At 42.6% G+C, this 22726-nt stretch overlaps 2 protein-coding genes across 2 annotated transcripts in view; one reads left to right on the forward strand and one right to left on the reverse strand.

The window, feature by feature from the left end:
- dph1 (diphthamide biosynthesis 1) overlaps nucleotides 1-3001 on the reverse strand; it is a 76353-nt gene extending 73352 nt beyond the window's left edge. Inside the window, exons 1-2 of the mRNA XM_032503324.1 lie at nucleotides 2815-3001; nucleotides 359-508 (exon numbers count right to left, since the gene is read on the reverse strand). Of these exons, the coding sequence (XP_032359215.1) occupies nucleotides 359-508; nucleotides 2815-2884 (220 nt within the window). The 5' untranslated portion in view covers nucleotides 2885-3001. The remainder of the gene's footprint in view (nucleotides 1-358; nucleotides 509-2814) is intronic.
- A 1441-nt stretch (nucleotides 3002-4442) lies between these two features.
- rtn4rl1b (reticulon 4 receptor-like 1b) overlaps nucleotides 4443-22726 on the forward strand; it is a 162007-nt gene continuing 143723 nt past the window's right edge. Inside the window, 1 exon segment of the mRNA XM_032503323.1 lies at nucleotides 4443-4893. Coding sequence (XP_032359214.1) covers nucleotides 4881-4893 — 13 coding nt within the window. The 5' untranslated portion in view covers nucleotides 4443-4880.

Below are 22726 nucleotides of genomic sequence, written 5' to 3' on the forward strand. Positions count from 1 at the left end.
ATGGTTAACAGTCCGTTTTTATTTTTTAAATTGATCACACTCATTTATTTGTCATTATAAATTACTTTTTCTTTTTTTTCTTTTTCTTTTTTTTCTTTCCCGATCTATCGGTACCCATAGATCGGGAAATTTCTAATATCGGCCGATAATATCGGCCCACATATATATCGCTCTACTGACAAAATGTATTATTGTCGGTTAATGGAGTTGGTGACCCAGACCCAGATTCCACATTTGCAATGAAGCGTATTCTACAACTGAACTTCTATAACTTGAACACTGGCATGCCCCCCCCCCCACGGTAAATACAGTGACTGTGCAAAATGGATCAAGTGTATTCAGAAAGAACAGGGCTCACCTCTCGTTGCATTCGCTTGTCTCACTCGCCAAACCGTCTTGTGAATCTCAAAGTTGTAATTTGCGGGCAGGGCTTTGATCGCCTCTTGTAACTCAGGGTCTTGCAGGATTTCATCTGGTATTTGATTGGCTACCCGCCGTGGACCTCGGACTGGGGAGAAAATGAAATGATTGAGCTGTTATTAATCGATCAGATCTAACGGAGACTTTCATGCAAAAAGTCCCAGTCGGACAATCACGTGGAAGTTATCAGTGATGTTTTCCAACAAGAGCCGTCTATGCAGGTCACTCTGCACCAAACGAAGCTAGACTCAGGCTTTAAAACAAGCTTCGGACATGTTCTATGGTTAGGACTGACCCCACGGGTGTAAAGGCGGTAATACACTACAGGAGAGTTGCATTCTACGTGGGTCTCCTACCTATACAGAGATAGATTCACAATGTGCAATCTTATTTAGGGACTGCACCTGCATTTTCTAATCCATTTGCCTTTTGTTATAGATACATGCCACACAGGGTTTTTTAGCATAACATTTACATTTCTATGTGGTTATTGGTATGGTTTCATAGGCACTTCCGCTTATGTCCGTTTATGTCAAGACTATGCACCATTGTACTTGAGTTCAATAAATAACTCAGACATTTAAAATGACATTGTGTTTAATTTGGAAGACTGAATATTTAGTCTCCAAAAATGTTAATGCAAAACTTGACAGTCACACACTGCAGCTGTCATATTTCACGTAGCCACTGATTCCACATTAAACTTTGCCACAAGACTCCCATGATACAGTTTTTGTTTTTTCTCTGCCAGAATGTGATTTCTCAATTGACATAAGCTATTGTCACAGGACAGTCCAAGTAAGTTAGACATTTTAATCATAAATTAAAACAAACAAACAAAATGCAGTCAATCAAAATGCCGCTCCGGTTTCATCTGTCGTTAAATGGCTAAACAACATGTTAAGAACTCCTGCCCAGTGTGTCTCATTACATGCAGTAGACTTAAGAAAACACACTTTCAGGTTCTTTTAAAGGTCCCGTGACATGAAAAATTAACTTTATGAGTTTTTTTTTTAACACTAATAGGTCTAATAGCCTGCCTATGGTCCCCCAGAGGCTAGAAATGGTGATAGGTGAAAACCGAGCCCTGGGTATCCTGCTTTGCCTTTGAGAACATGAAGATGAGATGGGCCAATCTGGAATCTTGCTCCTTATGAGGTCATAAGGGGCAAGGTTACCTCCCCTTTCTCTGCTCTGGCCGCCCAGAGAATTTGGCCCACCCATGAGAGAGAGACATCGTGGCTTTCAAACGCGCAAAGTGGCAGTTGGTCAAGGCCACACCCCCAGCCTCCACCTTGTGACCTTAGACTGACTCTAGTGGCTGTAATTCTGCACAAAGACTGAGTTTTGGGAAAGAGACTTCAGTTCCTAGAACATTCTTGGAACGTTTGTTCTTGGTTGCGGGAACGCTCCCTAAAAGGTTAGGTTTGGTTAGGTTTTAGTTGTGTTTTGGTTGTGTTTTGGTTGTAATGGAAAGTTGGTTTAACGTTCTGGGTTTTTGGTTACATTGAACGTTACCCTAACGTTACCCTAACGTTGCAACCTTTTAGAGAACGTTCCCTTAACGTTTCCTTAACGTTGCAACCTTTAGAGAATATTCCCATAACGTTCCCCTAACTGTAACATAGCGTTATCCTAACGTTGCATCCTTTATAGAAAGTCACCCTAACGTTGCCCTAACGTTGCAACCTTTAGAGAACGTTACCCTAACGTTTCAACCTTTAGAGAACGTTCCCTTAACGTTTCCCTAATGTTGCAACCTTTAGAGAAACTTCCCCTAACGTTCCCCTAACTTTAACCTAACGTTATCCTAACGTTGCAACCTTTAGAGAACGTTCCCTTAACGTTTCCCTAACGTTTCCCTAACGTTGCAATCTTTAGAGAACGTTCCCTTAACGTTTCCCTAACGTTGCAACCTTTAGAGAAGGTTCCCCTAACGTTCCCCTAACTTTAACCTAACGGTATTTTAACGTTGCAACCTTTAGCAAACGTTCCCCTAACGTTGCAACCTTTAGTGAACGTTACCCTAACGTTGGAACCCTAAGGTTCTTTTTTACATTCCCCTACCCTGACAGTAAAACAAGCTAATGTTTGTGTCATGTACGTCGATGCTAAGCTACATGCTGAGCATATCCGGACACCTACAAAACATCCCGTACAGCAGACGTGTGCTGGTTACTGATTTTCCTGTTATAATACAGCTTTTATAATATAGCTATGTAATATAGCTAACCAGCCTGCTGTGTTGTGATGAAAACAGCTGAGTGTCGGTGTGCATCACCGACGTGGAAGCTAGGTAGCCTAGCGTAGATCCATAAAGTACGCATAGAAGTTATATTCCCATCTGTCTACTGAATAAATATTGAATATTTCATATTCCACGTCAATTCTTACCTGTGGGCTTTTTGGCAGGTACAACCTGAACTTCACTCACGAGCGCTGACATGTTTTTTCTCCCAAACATGAAACATGTGAGGAAGAGAAAGACGAAACCAATCGACCACAGAGCTCAGGGGAGAGAAGTCGAGCACAGATGTAACCGATGCTGCTAAACGGGACAGGACAGGATGATACTTCATTCCGGTGTATTCTATGGATTAAAGTGTCCGTAGTGGCCATAATAAAAGGAAATAAAATAATCATATCAAATTAAAATATTCTCCAGCCCAATCTATATACGGCTGTTCCAACCTTCTTTACAATGGGCCTACCATGTAAAAACAATAAATAAATATGTATGATAATAAAAAAATGAAAGTAAAAAGTAAAATTAATTGTTATTTTCTTGCAGCCAAATGTATACCCTAAGCAACAGTTTCAAGTAGCTGTACATACATTTACATGCAACAAATACAATAAAACATAACAGAAATTAACATAACATTAATGAATAAATAAACAAATAAAAAGTAAAATGGAATACATTTGAAATTGGAATAAAACATAAAACAAAATAAAATAGGAAAAATGTCATAAAAAATGATTTGCTAAGAGTGTGTTTGTGTGTGTCTGTGTGCGCGCGAGAGAGAGAGAGACAGAGAGAGAGAGAGGGAGAGACATAAAGAGAGAGGGAGAGAGACAGCGAGAGACATAGGGTGACAGAGAGAGAGAGACACACACACACATACACACACAGAACGAGAGAGAGAGAGAGACAGAGAAAGACAGAAAGAAAGAGAGGGAGAGAGACACAGAGAGAGAGAGACAGACAGAGAGAGAGAAAAACAGAGAAAGAGAGAGACAGAGAGAGACACACAGAGAGAGAAAGAGAGAGAGAAAGACAGAGGGGAGAGACACACAGAGAGAGAGAGACACAGAGAGAGAGAGAGAGAGAAAGAGAGATCAATAAGAATATCTATAAGATGTTGATTTGGGAAGAGTCTATTTGATCAGAAACCAGCAAGTTGTATCGAACTGTCCCCCTCTGCAGAATGAGGACCATCCCAGGGAACGTCCTCCCATGTTTTGTCCCCCTAATCCATTGCTGTTACATGGAGGTTTTGTCCCGTTGAGTCCTATCACATTTCCTATGAAGACCTCTGGTGTCAGGGAGTGTGTCAGGCTGGCGCAGACAGAGCCAGTGAGAGGGATGGAGCAGGATGCTGCCCGGTGGGGGGGCTGAGGCGGTACAACATACTTTCTCCCTCCTTGAGCGCATCCGCGAGCTCTCATCCATAGGTGGACAGCAGAGAGAGAGAGAGAGCTTCACAGACGAGATCCCAGAAATGTAACAACATTACGAGTGTAGAGGAGAGCTGAAAAAAGGAGGGATATTTTTTAAGGAAACCGAAGGCATCAAAGTCCACATTAATAGGGAGGATTTGACGAGTCTTCGTTTATAATCCGACATCAGAGGCGGACTGAATCCAAATAACTTGTTAATTAGAGATGTTAACGAAAAATGATGCGATTTGAGCGGCTTTGACGCACCGAGAGAAGAATTTAAGATTGGCCATTTGAATCTTGAAGAGAAATATCTGTTTTGGGGGGGGGGGTGTTTTTTTTTTTTTTTTGTGGGGGGGGGGGCTTGTGTCCACCGTCGACTTGCTCCCAGAACAGATTGAAGGCTCAACGGTCATCTGCGTAAAAAAAAAAAAGGAGTTGGCTATCAGAGGCGGTGTCGGTGCGTCCGTGGAGTTACCGTGACATCGGACCGTGGGGATGGTTCTCGTGCGTCTTTTTCGCCTTATTTCCCAGGTCCGACTACGGTCTGCCAGACTTTGTGGAAAAGGGAGATTATTATTTGTTGTCGACGTCTATCACACCCGTGGCGGTCTGCAGTGCAACTCAACACCAAGCGGATCGCGTGGACAGCCCGAGGAGTGACAACTGACATTCACGCGACGAGCCGCGAAAGCTCCGGATCAACTTCAAAACTAAAGCGCTCAAGTTTTACGTCTGGAATATAAGAATACATGTTTCTCAGAGGACAGAGGACAAAATCCACCTAGGCCTACAAAATGTTCAAAAGGGGTGAGTAAAGTCTCAACTTTAACACCCAAATGGATATTTCGTAGTGTATTTTCTCATAGCATCCATGTGGCGATCTGTGCGTTCTCGTACATGTGTATGTCTCCACTGTGATGCTGGTACTTTCTACGGTTATGAAACACATGTTTACATATGACACATTCATAATGCACCACGTTTTCCCCGCCGATGTGTTATTACAGACGATGCGCCATTTGAAGCGCACGCTCATTTGCACAACACGCACTGAAGATTTCCGGGAGGGAAATATTAAACTTGGTATGGAAACATGGGGAAGACTAGGCTATATGTGATATTAATACAGCTGATGCCGCACTGCAGTTGATGAGTTGTACCCGGGTCACTAGGCTATCTCTCCGAGCATTGCACTCTGCTGAAGCCTTATTATTGGCTGTGTGTGTCAGTACATCTAGATGTGATGGATCAAACCGCAGTTCACAAGGTTATTCTCCGCGGGGTGCACACTAGATGAACACTCGAGACCTTTAGCAATCTCCTATAAAAGGGAAAAGCTCCACAAACTTTTAATATCAAGATCCCCCAGATGGATGCACGTTAGACAACAGAGTCCTATTTGATGGTCCCAAGGGACCGTTTCTTTCTTTCTTTTTTTCTTTCTTTCTTTCTTTCTTGGCTTTAATTAGCCATACAGCTGCGTTAAGTGTCTACACTGGATGTCTGACAACAGGGAGAGTAAAGACTCTGTCTAATTAGGATAGATCACAGTAATACACACTCCCATTGTGCTATTATCGGGGGAGTGAAATAATAGTGAAATTACTGGACCCTTTAGGTTCCCACGTCAGGAACTACTGCATTGGACCAAGCCTTATCACTTTGTCATGAGTTATTAATCCCGTGCATATTAAGCAAAAGTAGCTTAAGAGATGCTCCAACTATTAACCCCTTGTTGCCTTGATCAAAGTGACCCTTAAAATGTTATATCTGAAATATGGGTTTCTTTTACAATTGGATCACTTTCATTCTGATGAAAATCCTGTTTATCAACTATTGTCAAATATTCACATTCCTGCTTTTAACTCAAATAGTAGTATTTCTGTAATGAGGTTATTGACCATAAATCCAAAAGTAGTATAATCTATGGATAAGGTGTAGTGGTAAAAAAATCTAAAAAAAGACAAAAATTGTAAATTTTGGAGTTTTTTGACCCGAGGACAACACAATGAGGTTATTGACCATGAAATCCAAAAGTAGTGTAAAACTAGTGGTACAACTGAGTTGCTATGAAAAAAAATTAAAAAGGACAAAAAATTCATATTTTTGGCAGTTTTTGACCCGGAGGACAACAAAATGAGGGTTATTGACCATGAAATCCAAAAAGTAGTGTAAAACTAGTGGTAGGAAGGTGGTGCTAGTGAAAAAAAAGTCTAAAAAAGGAAAGAAATGTCATATTTTTGGCAGTTTTTGACCCGGGAGGACAACACAATGAGAGTTATTGACCATGAAATCCAAAAAGTAGTGTAAAACTAGTGGTAGGAAGGTGGTGCTAGTGAAAAAAAAGTCTAAAAAAGGAAAGAAATGTCATATTTTTGGCAGTTTTTGACCCGGGAGGACAACACAATGAGAGTTATTGACCATGAAATCCAAAAAGTAGTGTAAAACTAGTGGTAGGAAGGTGGTGCTAGTGAAAAAAAAGTCTAAAAAAGGAAAGAAATGTCATATTTTTGGCAGTTTTTGACCCGGGAGGACAACACAATGAGAGTTATTGACCATGAAATCCAAAAAGTAGTGTAAAACTAGTGGTAGGAAGGTGGTGCTAGTGAAAAAAAGTCTGAAAAAAGGACGAAATTGTCAATTTTCTTAGCAGTTTTTGACCCGGGAGGACAACACAAGGGTTAAAGTAAATCTTCCAAACACAAACACATGATGGGGTCGTCATACAATAATCACTGCGTGTGTCATGTTTGTATGTATTTAGTCTGTCTTGCAAAAAAACCAAGTATCTGTTTAGTTTGTGTGTCTGCTGTGTGCCTTAGGGCCAGAGGAAACACAACATGCTGTTCTTGCTGCCATCAGATTGATTATTGTTGTTCACACAGTCGAGATGAAACACACCATGGTGATGAGTGCTATAGCTAAATAACAGCTTTGAGGGAAGGCCTTTTTTCTTAATGTGCACCCTGACAGCTTCTCATAACTGCTCTTATTTTCTATTTTTTTTTATCATATATGTTAAGTGTCATGTCTGGATTTTAAGGGAGAACCAGCGTGAGTCACCATTGCGTTCCAGGAGAGGCTCTTTACTGGTCAAGTATAGAGCAAACCTGTCTGTCTCTGTTTTGTGTCAAACTAATGGACATGCTGGTAAATGCTCTTACTGTTGGTGATGTATCATCATCATCATCACCAACATATCCTCAAGGATATGATTTTCCACAACACACACTCATTTCCCATTTATGTCGAGGGGTTAAATGGAGAGCTGAAACCAAAAGTGATTGGCATTTGAGGATTTTGTACTCCGATCATGCTCCAACCCTGCTCTGTCCAAGGTTTTTTGTATGTAAATCAGTCTTACCACTGCTCAGCGTCTGCTCAGAAAATCACTTAATTCAAGACAAACGACTTCAAAGTACAGATTCCACCGGTCGGCCCAAAGTGCTCAGCATGCCAGCGTGTCTGAGTCTACAATAGTGATGCAGAGATGCGTCAGCGTTGGCAGGAACAGAGGTTCTGTGGTGAATCTGAATTTTTTTTGGCACCTAAAATAACACATTGGAGGGAGCCTGGCTGATGAACGCAGTTTTTTTTTGCGACAGCTCCACCATTCACCAACACATATAGAAGGAAAGTGTCTTGGTTGACACACCTTACAGCACCTCCCACATTTACTTCACACTGTTGTCCCGCTATGGCTAATTATCATGTAATGGAGTGGCCACGTAGCTTGTATAATGGCCTTTCGGTTCCCACTTTGTCTATCAGTCTAAGGCTGCTGATCCCTTCATCTGTGGATCATGAATTTGTGCGTGTGTATCAGTGCTGCAGCAAGGGATATTAATGTCCAAACCATCAACAAATATGTCTGGACATGTATATTACTTGCGTCACTGCAGGTGAAACAACACAGTCCTCATGTCTTTGTTTGAACAGTCAGAATGATTGTGTGTTGATGTCTTTTCTGTGGCTTATAAAACAACGACATGTGTGAGTGAGTGTGTCTCTGGGTACATGTGTAGATTTATGTAGCCCTGCAAGCATACATATCACTCAATCTCTATATTGGCTTTTTGTCCCACTTTTACGGTCTCTCTTTTTGTCAAAACCAGTCAGCCATTGAGTGGGCACAAGGGATGATCTGTCAGAACAGTTGGAAAGGAGATGGAAAGGACGATACGTCCAGTGAATATACCATGCTGTGACATTCTGGAATTCCTGCTACATGTTATTCAGGATTATTGGAGGAGGCTCAGCCAAGGCTTTTTCTGCGTTATGCCACCTTTTGGATTGTACAGTGTTCGGCACGTACCAAATGATCCATGCAGATAAGCACAGGCGGAAGACAGGCAGGTATGCACCTCACATCCTAAAAAAAAACAACACAATGATCGATGTCAATGTGCAACCCCACTCAAACACAAAGATGAACATACATGCACATCCTTGTACTTCTGTCATTATGAGAATGCTCTGACGATTCTCTTAAGTTTTTACATGTTTTAGTCTATTTAAGTTTGCCTACCCGGATGTTGGAACTTTTCTCACTCCCATGGTAGCAACTATTTTCTTTTCATTTCAAAACGGCATGGAAATCAATTTGCAAATCTTACATTGTCAAATTTGCAGCATACCACACACACAACACGAATTCCCCGTTTCAACGTGAACAACATGATTTACTGCATAATTGCATGGGGATGCTATTGTGGACAGAAACTATTGTTAAAATACTTTTATTTCTTGCAAGCACATGTCAAAGTGCACATACCATTGCAGATGTCAGACCTTTCAAAGCAGCCTCTTAAATGCAAAACGAAACTGACCCTTATTGCATCTATGTTCACCACTCAAAGACAATGGAACCTGTAAATTAAATGTACATAGTGATAAATCACTTGCCTCAGGTAAGCTGAGAGTCTCTACAAGTAGTTGAACATGTACTTAACTAAAGCTGATGGTTACCTGACAGCTAGGAAATCACTCACAACCTATGGCATGCTCTGGAAAACTGGAATGCTTTGGTTGTGATGTAATATATACATCATTGGCACTTTTCAGGCTAAAACATACAATATCTGGGATATAAGCATCAAGCCCTACATGTCTGACCTCAACCCTTATACATGAACTTAAAGCTAATCCATCATCAACCACAAAACTAAGTTCTTAACCTAAAATAGGACTTGGAAGTGCTCACAAAAGCAGTGGGGAACACACATGCTTACACACACACGCACACACGCACACACACAAGAGGGTATTGCAATTGCAACTTTAAAATGTATTATTTTGAAAGGCCTCAGATATTATGCCTTTAGATATTTCTAAACTGCACGTTCTTTCCTTTACGACTCATACCACAGGAATGGTATGATGGAAAATGTCAGTGGTTTAGAAATCATGACTTACAAAATACCTTAAAAACGGTAACCAGCCCATGCTCTAGACATGCACGCACACACACGCTTGCACGCACGCACGTACACACGCACGCCATTGCTTTTTGAACATAAGCATCAGACTTGCAAGATAAGACTAATTGGTAAACGCAATCCCATTGACTTCCTTTAACGTGATGAGCATTTTTTAAATGGAATTTAGCTCAGAGAGAACAAAGGGGGGGGTTAAAAGATCATGTGAGCTTTATGTTTGTGCACATTGGCAAACACATCCGCAATCACATGACTACTAATTAATTGACAATTTGAACATTCTGTTATGAACATATCTAAAAAGCACCACAGCCTGTTCCTTAATCTTCCATCTCCTGTGATTGACAATATGCGGGGATAATTACTTGCAGCAATTATGAAATGTTGTAGCATTTAGTAATCATATTTTGTAAATCAACGGCAATTACGAGCACTGTTAAGGTTTCACATTGCTCATGTTGTATTCAGAAGTCGCTGACAGGTTCGGGGATTTGCCGTTAATGAGTTCAGCACAATGGATGCAGCACATATGTAGGTAAACACATGTGACCTTTGCTCTTCAGCTTTCTGGCTCCGCTCACTTGTGCGGGCCACATATCTCATTCTGGTGTCAAAGCAGCTCATCCGCCAACACAGCTCCATTTCTGCTCTCCACAATATCTAATAACCGCACACGTCAAGGGGCTCCTCTCTTCCGTAAGGGAGAATGTTTTTAACCAAAGGATGATGTGACTCATACACATCAAGTGCCATGTTGATGACAATTATAAATCAAAATGTTGAAGTCATGAAAACAAGTGGTTTGTCTTTGTTACCAAAGAACAATCAGAGGCCTTTTACCAGAGGAGAAGACACAGGAAAACCTCGCAGCTAACCCCATGCGAGTAGATCTGATATGACTGCATATGTTTACCCACATCTGTCACTGTGATATGAAAACTTTGCGCCATCGTCGAGGCCCGGACAGTTCTATTAAAAGACAATGGCTCCCCGCTCATATGATCATCTTCCAAATCCCCCCAGCTTTCTGGTATCACTCCTTGTCAACTCTGCATTGTTGTACTTTCCAGCCATGCTTGTGTTTCCATACGGTTGAGAGGCAGCGTGGACTGATGACTGAGGGTTTAGAGGAGAAGAGGTTTGAAGGGAAGTGAAGAGGATAATGTAGAGAGGAGCAAAAATATAAACCTCAAACTGATCCCCTAAATCTATCTAAGCCGCCTGAAAAATAGAAAGCAAATCTGAGAGGAGGACAACTCTTCCACTCCTGTCTGACACTTGTTTAAGAAAAGACCTTCCTCTGAAATGGTAGAAAATGCTAATCAAGACACAAGGTAGATACAGGAAAATGAGAGCATAAACTCGGATGTAATAAAAATAAGGCAACCAAAATCCCATTGGTTGTCTGTAGATCCAGCCCAGACACACAAACACAGAGTAGTTGATGGAGGAACATGACTATTGGATAGCTGAGTCACATTTATTGTATTACTACATAATGCATGTGGCTTTATTGGTGCATTCCAAACATCTTATTTAGCTGAAGGAGAGTTTTTCAAATCCAAAAGCCATATTTAGTGGCCAATACTGTGAGTGTTTTCATGGAAGATGACAAATAATTAACGAGCGTGTGTGTTTGTGTGTTTGTGTGTGTGTATGCGTGCAGAAGACAGCACTGACCAGGGGGCATGTCACATTTTTGTCTTTTTTTTGGGGAGACATTTTCACAAGTCCCTGTCAACCATTTCACACTGAATTACGCCATGAGTACTCTGAGTTTAGAAGTGGATGCAGTGCTCTTATGCAGCTGAGGACTCTCCTATTTATTCAGTCCGAAGAGACATCTAAGTGATTAAATCCAGAGGACATTTCGACTTGGACAAGGAGTCAGGTGTGAAAATTACAGCACATGCATGGAAAGAAAATCTGTCCATCTCCATTTGCCCTTTGGAAGAAATCACCTGATTCTCTTGCAAAAGCCATTTCTGTAGCCTTTGTTGTGGAAATGAGATGCAAGGGTGGTCATTAGCGGATGATAATGAGGTGAAATAGACAAACAACCAAAGCCCTGTTGGTTTGTCTAATATTAATAATTAATTTCTGATTAAGTGGCTAATTGGAGTTTAAAGGTCAATGGCAATGAGAATGCCATGGATCTTAGGAGACAGCAGTGAGGTGGGGGAGGGGCAGAGGGAGACAGTCCAGGAGACTGTTGACAGTAATCCCAGGTGCTCTCCAGTTACTTTGACAGCTCTCCCCCTTCCTGAGCCATCCCCCCCCCCCCAGGCGACATTGCCTTTGTGTGCTTAGGACAGCAATTCAGCTACCCCAGCACCTGGGCATCTGCCCTTTTGGCATTGAGAGTTAGCAAATCTTCAAGATGGAGTGGCATATCATCGCAAGATAGAGCAGAGGTTAAGAAAAAGGGAGAAGGGAGCATCTGTTGTGTACATTTGTGTTTCTTATTATTACGTAAAGAGAGTGACAGATTTTTGGTGTGAATGCTCAAAAAGCGCGGGCATGTATGTACACACTGGCTGCATGCCCTTCTGAGCGACATTAGGTTTGAACTAAACTGACTCCTGGCATTGATTCATGTACTTTATTATGCCTCGGATTAATCTCACACTCTATCAAGTCACAGTCAGCGCTCGTTTGTTTCAAGGTGTTCGCCGCGAAAACAACGGTGTTTGTAGGCAGGTTAAAAAGATGCTTCTGAATGAAAGTCTCTGCCCGGGCTGCCGAGTGAAATTATAACACCCAGTGGGGTATGGGATGAGAAAAAAAAAAAGAGCAACAATCAACTTTCCATTCCATTTTCCAAGGCTCCGGTCTTTGGCTCTGTCGCTCCGGTCACCTTCTGCTCCACAGCTCCACGAGAGCCAACCTCCTCGTCCACGGCTTTAATGAGACAGGCTAGTGTCACAGTCACATCTGAGCGCAGTGCTTGTAATATCTGCCGTGTCTGTGTTTCTGGCAAATGTTATCTGTGCTCATGCGTCTGTCACGGCTCAGACTGACTTTTAAGTACAGTCAGGGCTCAGGTAATTGCTGCAGCCTGTTGGGATTAATTCAGTCCTCCATGTTAATGCACGCTGTGGCCCGTGATACTGCAACTGCAGAACCACTTACAACTCAGGCCCACTCTAGCCTACTGCAGAGTGAAAAGGTTCTACCAAAACAAAGTAAGCTTTGACTTTTCCTTAGATTTATTTCACTTTTCACTATTCTATGAAAGCAACAGGATTTAGTTGCGTGAAATATTTCAACAGTTAATGAGATACAGGCTGGAACCAGATGTTGTCTCGTACAATAGCCAGACAAAGACAAGAGGATTTACTTTAGAATCCGAAAGACAGTTGAAGAGAGGAATGGATGAGTATTATTGAGGCAGGACTGAGAGACGGATGGAGATGTAGTAATTACAGAATGTAGGCCAAGGTCTCTTCCATAATCACACATCTTTTTATATGCAAATTCCTCACAATTGTTTTAGAATGGTGTTAAATTCAGTGATTTACAGAAGCAGAACCAAGTTTTGACCTTATTAAAACTGGTACAATGGGGATTAGCATGGATTGGAACTATCAGTTTCAATTTACCCTCCGTTTTTTGAGAATGTCAATTTCAAACGTTGTGTTCGCGGGCTACCTTCATCAAAGTTAAATCTATTTCTATATCTGGATCTCACTCTCTCCTTAAGCGTTTCACTGCGGGGAATAAAGCCTACACACCTACCAGACGGAGGGAAAGGCAGTTGGATTGATCAGTCTCCCCGAGTTGGTCAAAAAAGTGCCTCGGAACACACCGAAGTGACGAGACTTAATACGTCTCCATAACAGTAGGCGGCGCTAATCTGTACTGCCGCCCAAAAATGAAATGTAGCTGATTGGACAAACGCGTCACGGGGGGGTGGTATCTTGAGAAATTCAAAGCCAGACTGTCATGCAGTTGCTGAATCTGTCTTCATTTCATATCGACAAAGGTCATTTTAGAAGCTTTTTCGTCAGATTTTCAGAGACTCCAGTCACGCTTATCTGGGTTTGCACTCCACCAATCAGATCGGTCATTTGAGTCCGACTCCCAGCAGTGCCCGCCTTTCAACCGAGCATGTCAGGTCGGTCAAGACGAAGGCCGACGGCCTCTCCGGACCACTCCAGACGGACAATTGCACGGAACACACCGAACAGACACAAGTCACCGACCTCGCCAGACTGTCCGACGGCCTATTATCGGGTTGGTGCGTCCCGGCCCTAAGAGTGAATTCCTTGACATTTGCCTGTTCTTTTTTTACAAGCTTTGCTTTTCAGCATTGACAATCACTCACACAAACCATTCAAGCCATTAAGAGCTTGCATCGTAAACACTGGGCATCAAAGTCACAATAGAGGTGCAAGGTGCTGTGTTGTGTGCCAGAGATAAGCTAATTATTCCCCTACTTGGTAGACTACAGAGCCTTCGCTGGACTCAAATGACACACTAAGGTGGATTGTGACACATGGTGCATGTGGTTTGTTGGTATTGTGTTGCATCACATCCTTGGCCTACTTAACTGATGTTGCGGTGCCTGGGGAGACCCTGATTTAGGACGGAGGCGTAGAGACAGTAGTGAGGAGTAGTGAAGCCAGTAGCTGGCCGTTTTACATTCCAATCACCTCGATGCTGCAGGGTTTCACCTGTGCATCCTAATGAAGCACTTCCCTTTGCACGAAGCTCAGAAATCCAGATACCTTTCTGTTAGAGATGAAACAGCTCGGAAACCACACTCAGAACATTTTGTCAATTTATTCTTGGCTGTCTTTTTGGAAAAAACAAAAGGGACAGATGTCACAACAGTGTGGTCTAAAAGGCGTAGTATAGAGTATGAAAACCCCGTCCGATATGGATTTTCTTCCCTTGGCAGGGCTTGGATGGCTGTTTGTTGTTGGGATTTTAACGGTGAACCAAAAGGGGAAAGCTCAGAGCTGTTTTTATTCCGAAGAGAGGTTTCCACCCATCTGCTTTGGTTGGCAAGGGACTTTGAAAAGCAAGCAGCATGCTTCCTTGCCTGCAGTCAAAAAAAAAAAGAGAAAAGAAGCAAGAATAAAAAAAACAAAAAAACTGCCAGCTAATAGATAGACACCGCCACGTATGCTGTTTCTCGTAGCTGCTGCTCCTAGTCTCAATCACAAACTGCCCATTTACCCATGGGAGGCCAAGGAACACAGAGATGCCACTGTCTGACAGCGAACACCGCCACAGCTCTGCCCCAACGCCCAGTATAAGATCCCTGTCTAAGCCACGTGTGCACCCCTGACAGCTCCAACTCTTACAAAAGCTACCAGTCTCTTTATTCCCCAGATGGCCGGGAACAGCCTACAGTTTACCCTCCGCAATCACACTAATATGTCCCCAGCCCCAATGCAGAGACCTGCCTGACGTTAAATTGTTGTTTGGAAATGGAACGTAATCATAGAGGGTAAATATAGCAGATGTCATCCGCTGCCAGCTCTCTAGCGAAACAATAAACAGAACATGCTGACGGAATACCGACTTGTTATATAGCTGAGCTGGGGTAAGATGAGATTTATGAACTGCCGTTGCGGTAACAGTTCCATGTAGGGGGGGATTGATAGCGTTTGGTGATAAAACTCCTCTGGCTGGGACATTAACTCAGCAGATTTGTCCCTGTCTTCCCAAACACAGCCAGGTCAATTATTTAAAGGAACAAAACAACAGCTCTGGAAAAGACAGCATTTGGTGTGCATTTACACAAATCTATTCCCAGAAGTGTGCTCATTCATTTGGGCGCTAATAAGAACTGGTCTTTTATTCCTACGTTCAAACTATTGCCAACGTGAGTGCCCTCATTCCTCAAAGACGATCAGCATCAAGGGGAAACAAAGAGGCACTGAGGGAGAAAGTAACACAAAAAAAAGTATTATTAAAGACTTGTTAAGTTGCTCACTTCATAGGAGCAGAGGGAGGCAGACGGCATTGCAACAGCGAGATACAGGGCTGAAGAGAGAAGGAGAGAGCACAGGGACAGGCATTAGGCTCTGTCAGGGCTCTAATGGAAGAAGCAGGTTTTTTGTGTCACGGCTGCTCTCTCCACTGACGGATGGGGAGGTGAACAGTCGCTGTGAGTTAGGTAGCCGAGTGCACAACATCCTCTGGAGCCACTTTCCAAACGCAGCCCTCCTGTAGCTGCTGATCAGCCAGTCAACCAGTCTCAATCTTAACTTTTAACCTAGTTTCCCTGCATTGTGATAACAAACTAAAACCTGTTCAAAGTATGCTTTGTCTTGTTTTATGTGGCTATATTTGCCAAGCTCTGCTTACATCCCTTCACACAATTATTTCCCACTCCCGTGGGGAACGAATCTCCTTGAGAGACCACAAAGTATGTGAAAGAGGTATACGGTAGTGGTATTCAACTGGAGCTCATTCTAAACACAGATTGTGTTGCAGAGGGAGAGCCTGTGACACACTGGTCAAAGGGAAGTTAATAGATTCTATGACATTGTCAACAATGAAAAAAAAAAGCAAGTACAAAGAGTTGTTGAAATAGAGAGGGAGTAAAAGGAGAGTGAAAGAGGAGGAGGGAGAATCTGGAAGATAGGGAAAAGGAGATTATGTGGGCTGTAATGATGTCTGAGGGAACATATGTGTGTGCCCGAGATGGTGTCATTGACACGAAAGGGACTGTTATCCATTCCCATGGACCAGTATGAGGCTATTGTACTTTTCAAGGAACAAACAGACATTTATTATGAGCATGTATGTATGTACAAGCTCTGCGTAACCAGGAAAGGAACACATACACACTCCCGCACACATTAAAACATGCAGACATGCTTGTTAACCTTGGCACAGACATGAAGGTGTGGAGCTTGTGTGTTCTTCCTGTCAAAATCAACACTTTTGTTGATGCTTTTTATCAACGTTTTTAACTCTTTCTTATGTTTTTGTCCCTTTTTTCAACACTTTTGACGCTTTTTTCAATGTTTGTCACTTTTTTGGCATTTTCTACACTACGTAACTAACTTATTAACTTTAGTTTCACAGTTCTTTTTGGAATTTATGGTCAATAGACCTTATTCATCGGAAATTCTACCTTATGCTTGAGTTAGAAAAGCAGAAATTAGGAATTATTTAGACTAAAATTAAAGGAATGTATGTTGATGGATAATCACAGACTGGAAAATGTCAACTTTTACTCAATACTATTGCAAAACCCCTTGGGTAGAAAATTGAATAAGACACCCCAAAATGAATGAAAGTAGAGATTTTTAATTGCCAAAGAGCGTTGTGAATCAATCATGTTATTTTGGGTAATTACAATTGGATAGTTAAAAAGAACATTGTTATAGGAAAACGGGTCAATTTGACCAAAGGACAACATGAGGGTTAACAACTTTGATGGAAAATCTCTTGAAATGACATTTTTTTTGTAGTTTAGTTATACTCTAAGAACTGACTGACTGTTTGACAGTAAATGTAGGATTAATCACCTCAGGAGAACCCCATCTAATCTGTCATGGACTCTCATATAGAGCTTTTCAAGTCTTAATGACTACCCAAAGCTCTTTCACATAGTACAGGAACCATACTACTCATCCACCTACTCATCAGAGGAACGCTCACACACATTTACACACCGATGGTGCAGCATCGGGTGCAATTTAGGTTTCAGTGTTATGCCCAAGGACACTTCGACATGGGACTGCAAGGCCAGGGATCGAACCACCGACCTTCCGATTCCCGACCACTGAGCCACCGTAGCATCTGAGAAACAAATGCAAAGCAAGCCATGCTGTAGTTTCATCTAGTGGCTGAAAAGATAATCATATTTACAATTTTCCAAATCATTTCTTTGCGCAAGGTATAAGATGGTGCTTGAAGCACATGTGTTGCAGCAAGATTATGCTTTAACGTTATGGTGTTTATAGTAGAAATATCTTTTTCTAGGAAGGTGCAAGATAATGATTCCTTCAGGAAAGAAACAATAAAAAGATTGGAGGGTAAAGGGAAATGATGAGGTAATATGGAGGAGTTTACACTATCAGTGTTCCCTCCCCTTGCTTGGGAGATTCTTTCAGAGAGCTGTGCTTATTTCTAAATTTCACACCTGGTTTATGATGTTTACATCATCCTAGTCCCAAAGTCTCCACGCAGTACACGCTACATGATGTGGCAGTGAGAAGAAGGCGCACCCACAGCCCAATCTGTCAATGCCCCTCACAGCAGGCCCCGCCACGCACACACTGCACTGGTTTTCAACTATTTTAAAATTCATACATTTAGTCAGCTTCTCATCTCTGCACGGAGTGCCTCGGCTCATGAAACCACGCGATGATGGCACTATTATCCTGCTGATCGGAATAGCTCTCGGCGCTGTGTGGGAGCAGCTGGGACGATCTGGCTTCAGGTGCACACTGCGCACACACACACACACGCACACACACACACACACACACACACACACCACACACACAACACACACACACAGTAACTCTCTCTCTGTTGTAGATTCACACCATTGTTGTTCCATCGGTGTATGTATGAGCCCTCTTCAGCTCTCTGCCTCCCACCTAGCAGGTGCAAACACTTCTATAAAACTAAAAAGGCCTCAGCTGTCCCCGTCCGTACACTTCTCATCTACTCACCATGGCCCACGTAGCCCTCCTGAAGAATATGATATGATATTAGAACAGTTTGTACAACAAAGTTGTGTTTTGTTTCTGCTGACGGTGAACTGTTAAATACCGAGTTTCAACTGTAAGAGCACAACTTTTTAGATTCAGCATGTTGGGAGTGACTGATATCGCTGTTTCTACTGTCGCTTTGCTAGTCGCTGTAGACCCAACAGCTGTGCTTTGAACAGAGTTTTGATCTGCAATGTTCGTTGGCCATCTTGACGATACAACGCAGAGGTCACCTTTTAAGTAATAATCGTGCCGACTGAGGAAAGATGGCGACTCGTTTTAAGACGCCGCCCCTCGGCGTTCTGCCGTGTCACTGCATATTGTTTGGGTCACACCACATGTTTTCAGAAAACCTCTGTCAGAATGGATCATGATTATTGTGTGATCTAGCCTGGAAGGTGTAGCGGCCTAAGGTACCTGTCTTTACAAATATTTCAGTGCCAAAAAATGTTGACAAGGCAGAAAAATGAGTCATGGCAGATGTCAAAATATTAAAATAGGCCTTTATGAAAGACAGCTCTGAAAACCAATCCAAACAAAGTAGGTCTGTGTGTGTGAAATAAGGTAGAGTAATATTTACAGTTGAGAGAGTTGGCGTTTATGTCTTGAGTATATGAATATTGTAAGGGCCTCTGACAAATGCACAAATAGAGGTCATTAAAAAAATAAAATAATTTAAATCAAGGAACATGAGAAATCCAATCTTTTTTTGCTTCTTTCAAGAGCAACTTCACTCCGTCTCTGATGTAAAGTAAATCAACGTTAATACATCAAATGCTTAGACATTTAAAAAATGTGCCACTCTTGCTTATTAGAAATAAAACCACTCTGTTTAAAAGAAGAAGAAAGAAAACCATGCAAGCCTTAATTTGTCAGATTTCAAAGTTCACATCCACCTTATTCAACAATGAATGTCGGGATTTTCTACTGATTACAGCAATGTACAATGCTTTTGGTATTACTGATGGGTGTCTTCCATCCCTTTTTGTGCAAATGAGTCTCCTGTCTGGAGAAGCAACAATTACGCAACATCTGTCTGGGTTGTTGCTGACCCACAGTCAGGTCTGCTCCCTCGGCCCGCATTCGTGCTGTGTGTGTAATGCAGTTCTTCCCCTCTTCTTTGGCGTGTGATTAATGAAACCCATCTGAGAAGCGTGTGCATGTGTGTTTGTGTTATAGCATTTTGTGTTTAGACTTACACTGGGCAAAGTAGGCAGGGTCCCCTAAAGAGCATGTCTGAACACAAAGGCCGTGACCTGTCAGCACCAGACCTGTGACCCCCCCTCAGCTCAGCGTGCTCAGTAAACACCCACAGAGCTCCGGCTTATCTCCAGTCACAGCAACAAACAAGGCATTGTTGAAAAGATATAGAATTATGAGCCAATATGTTTTCTGTCTGAGTTGCTGCATCTTGCAGAGACAGCAGGATAACTGACATGGATTCATGAGGACTGAATAAATGGGTAACAAAGGTCACAGAAAAATATTATCCCTAGCACCACCTGCTATGCACAGACACACACCTATTCTGCAGACAGACAGGGGCATTTCTACACACATCCAACCATTTTTCCCCCCTACATATTGAAGATACAATGTTCCCAGTTGATGCGGGACACTACATTATAGATTTCAACCATGACACAGACCATTATCCACATAAAAGAAATCCGACATAGGAAAACAGGATGACAGACGTTGTAAGCGGTGGCATTTGAAACAAAACAGCGTCAACACAAACGATTAGATCTCACCGCAGCACTTCCTCTCTTTCAAGCCATTATGGCAGGGACAACTGTGTGTGCGGGCTGAAAATGAATAATTAATGTAAATTGGAATTGTTAGCAAAGAGTGGCAAAATCACAAGGGCTCAGACTAATTGGCAAACGTTGTTCCCTCGCTACCTTGTTGCCAGTGGTAAGAAATTAAGAACAGTGGAACATAATGAGATGTGGTTTGGGCCAGGGTCGGGAGAAGTAAAACAACCAAAATGAACTGATTAATTTGAGATGAAATTAATTAGAATTGAAGCCACGCTAAAAGGAAAATACTGTCTGAGAAACGGAACAGGTGCCTCGACAAATTGAAAAATCGAAACCACGGTAATTGTACATTTTGTTCGGTACTTGACATGACTCCTCAGGTGGTACCGACGGAGCATAGTCTAGCACCCACTCCGAGTATTTTGATGACGTGTTTACGTCGTGAAATTTGGTAGTAACATTTTGAACTTGGCGAGTTAATCCTAAGAATTCCCTCACTCTTAAGTATAGCTGCACTTCAAATGAAGACATCATGGTGAGGTAGTTGCTAGAGCGTGTGTGAGTGAGCCAAGGTCATAAATAACAAGTAGCACAGCATTTCTCTATGCTAAAAGACTTCTCTATCAACTGATGCACAGCGTAACCCTATAGCAGTCGTTCAGTCTCCAGACTGGTAGATTTGGTACGGAGAGTGTTGTTGGATTCTTTTCCTCCCTGTCATTTCCTTGGCTTCATCGCTTGCTGCAGAATTCTTTCTCCTCTATTCATCCTGAATTATTAAAAAGTGTTGTGATTCCCAGTGTGATTGTGAATATGGGGCTGCAGCTCTCAACTGCGCAGTCACATTTGCTTGTTTTTCCTTGCTCCTCACAGTGTTCGCCCTGTCTTTTTCTCGTGCTTTCTCACTTGGTTGACAAGGCGGAGCATGATGCTGCAGTCCTCACGCCCAAAATACACCTTGAAGGGGGCAGGAGGGGGGGGGGGGGGTTTAAGATGGTGAATACTTAAAAAGTCGTGTCTGCCCTCGTCTACAGAGCGAGTATTATTCGTCTGAATCTGTATTCAGGTCAGGGTGCTTTCACGGGGAGGCAAAAGGGAGGGAGGGATATTTTTCTTTCCCATCATGCATCAGCAGCAGGACCCAAATTGGCACAGAGGGTTGGGCAGTTTCTCTAGGGATAAGCATCCTGTCTCTAGCCTGACTCCCTCTGCGGGAAACCTGCCAGGGACATCCGTGACCACAACACACATGTCTGTTGTCTCCTGAAACAAAACCAAACACCCAAGAGACCAACACATTCGTCCCCCCCCCCCCCCCCCCCCCGGCATCTGACCTGCCACCATGGCCAAGGACCCCCACCTCTAATGTTTTTTTCGCGCTCCTTTAAATTCCCAATGCTGCCAATCTTGACGTTCCAGTGACTCTCTGGCACTGCAGAAACCTCAGTGGCTGCCCTGAGAAAAGGTTATGGAAGCAGCTGCTGGCAGATGAAAAATTCATGCAGTGTTACCATACATTTGAGTATCCCCGCCTCATCCTCTCCTTCTCGTTTTCTCTCTCTCTCCTTCTCACTTTCTGGGTGATGCACAGATGACAAACCAGTCAGTACAGCACATTGGTCTGAGGCTCTTTTGTCTCTGATCTGTGGGAGAATATTAATGCAGTGTGTGCTGTCTGAGATGGATCAAACTATTCAGTAAAAAGATGGATCTTTATCTGGGTCCACAAGCACTGGGTTGTAGGGATTTTAATGTGGCACTGACTTTACACTCTAATAGGCCAGTGCAGACAACACGAGAGGGGTCCTCAGAGAGCACGATGGAAGAAGATACAGTATGAAGTGAGGGAGGGGAGAGAGAGAGAGAGATACGCATGGATAAAAAAAGCTCTTTCTATAGCTGAGAGGAGGCCTAGCGAGTGCGGTTGCCTCACTTGCCGGATTACTTCCAGTGGACATGGATCTCTTTGCAAATCTTTAGTGGACCCTCTTGCCTCTTAACTGATGTTTTTTTCTTCTTATTATTTTGCTTGCTTGCAGTGTACTGGACCATTTAATAAGCTCAATAAGAACTTAAATCTGGACAGAACTTTAAGTGGAAACACAGTGGGCTCTATTTTAATGATTTAAGCGCGTGTGAAGCAGACAGCACTGGTGCGTTTAGGTCCTGTCCAAATCCAAGTCTCAATTAATTCAAAGGTGTGTTTTGGGCGTAACATGCAATACACCAATCCGTGTCATCTCATTCCCTTTAACAGTTTACCTTGGTGCATTGCTATCATGATTGTGGATTTGCACCGTAATATTTTAATTTTTATTCTTTTGCGTGTGTGTGTGCTGCTGCGCTTCCATGTGTGTGTAACATAGCATAGCATAGTGTGCAACCTGTGCACAAGCCTGGACACATTTTACTCATACACTGTTAAAATAACAATCAAATGCTGCGTTATTGACTTCAGACCAGGTTTTCTTGGTCAATGGGGCGATCACTTCCTGCTGCCTCAAGATAACAATACACCAAGAAGTCACCTGAACGCACCTCCCTTTAAGACCAGCACGCCCATGGGCGCAGGTGCATTTGATATTTAAACGACGTGGGCACAGGATGGGAAATTAACAACTGCGTCGATCTTAAAATAGCAAAGCCACTTGCGTTGAGTTTAAAGTTGCAGTATTGAATATGCTTCAAGCTTGTGTGTTTGTCTGATTTATATTTGTTGTACCTTGAAGAAGGAGACAGTTCTCCTAAAAGC

This window comes from Etheostoma spectabile, chromosome 3 (assembly GCF_008692095.1).
Source record: "Etheostoma spectabile isolate EspeVRDwgs_2016 chromosome 3, UIUC_Espe_1.0, whole genome shotgun sequence".
Lineage (NCBI taxonomy): Eukaryota > Metazoa > Chordata > Actinopteri > Perciformes > Percidae > Etheostoma > Etheostoma spectabile.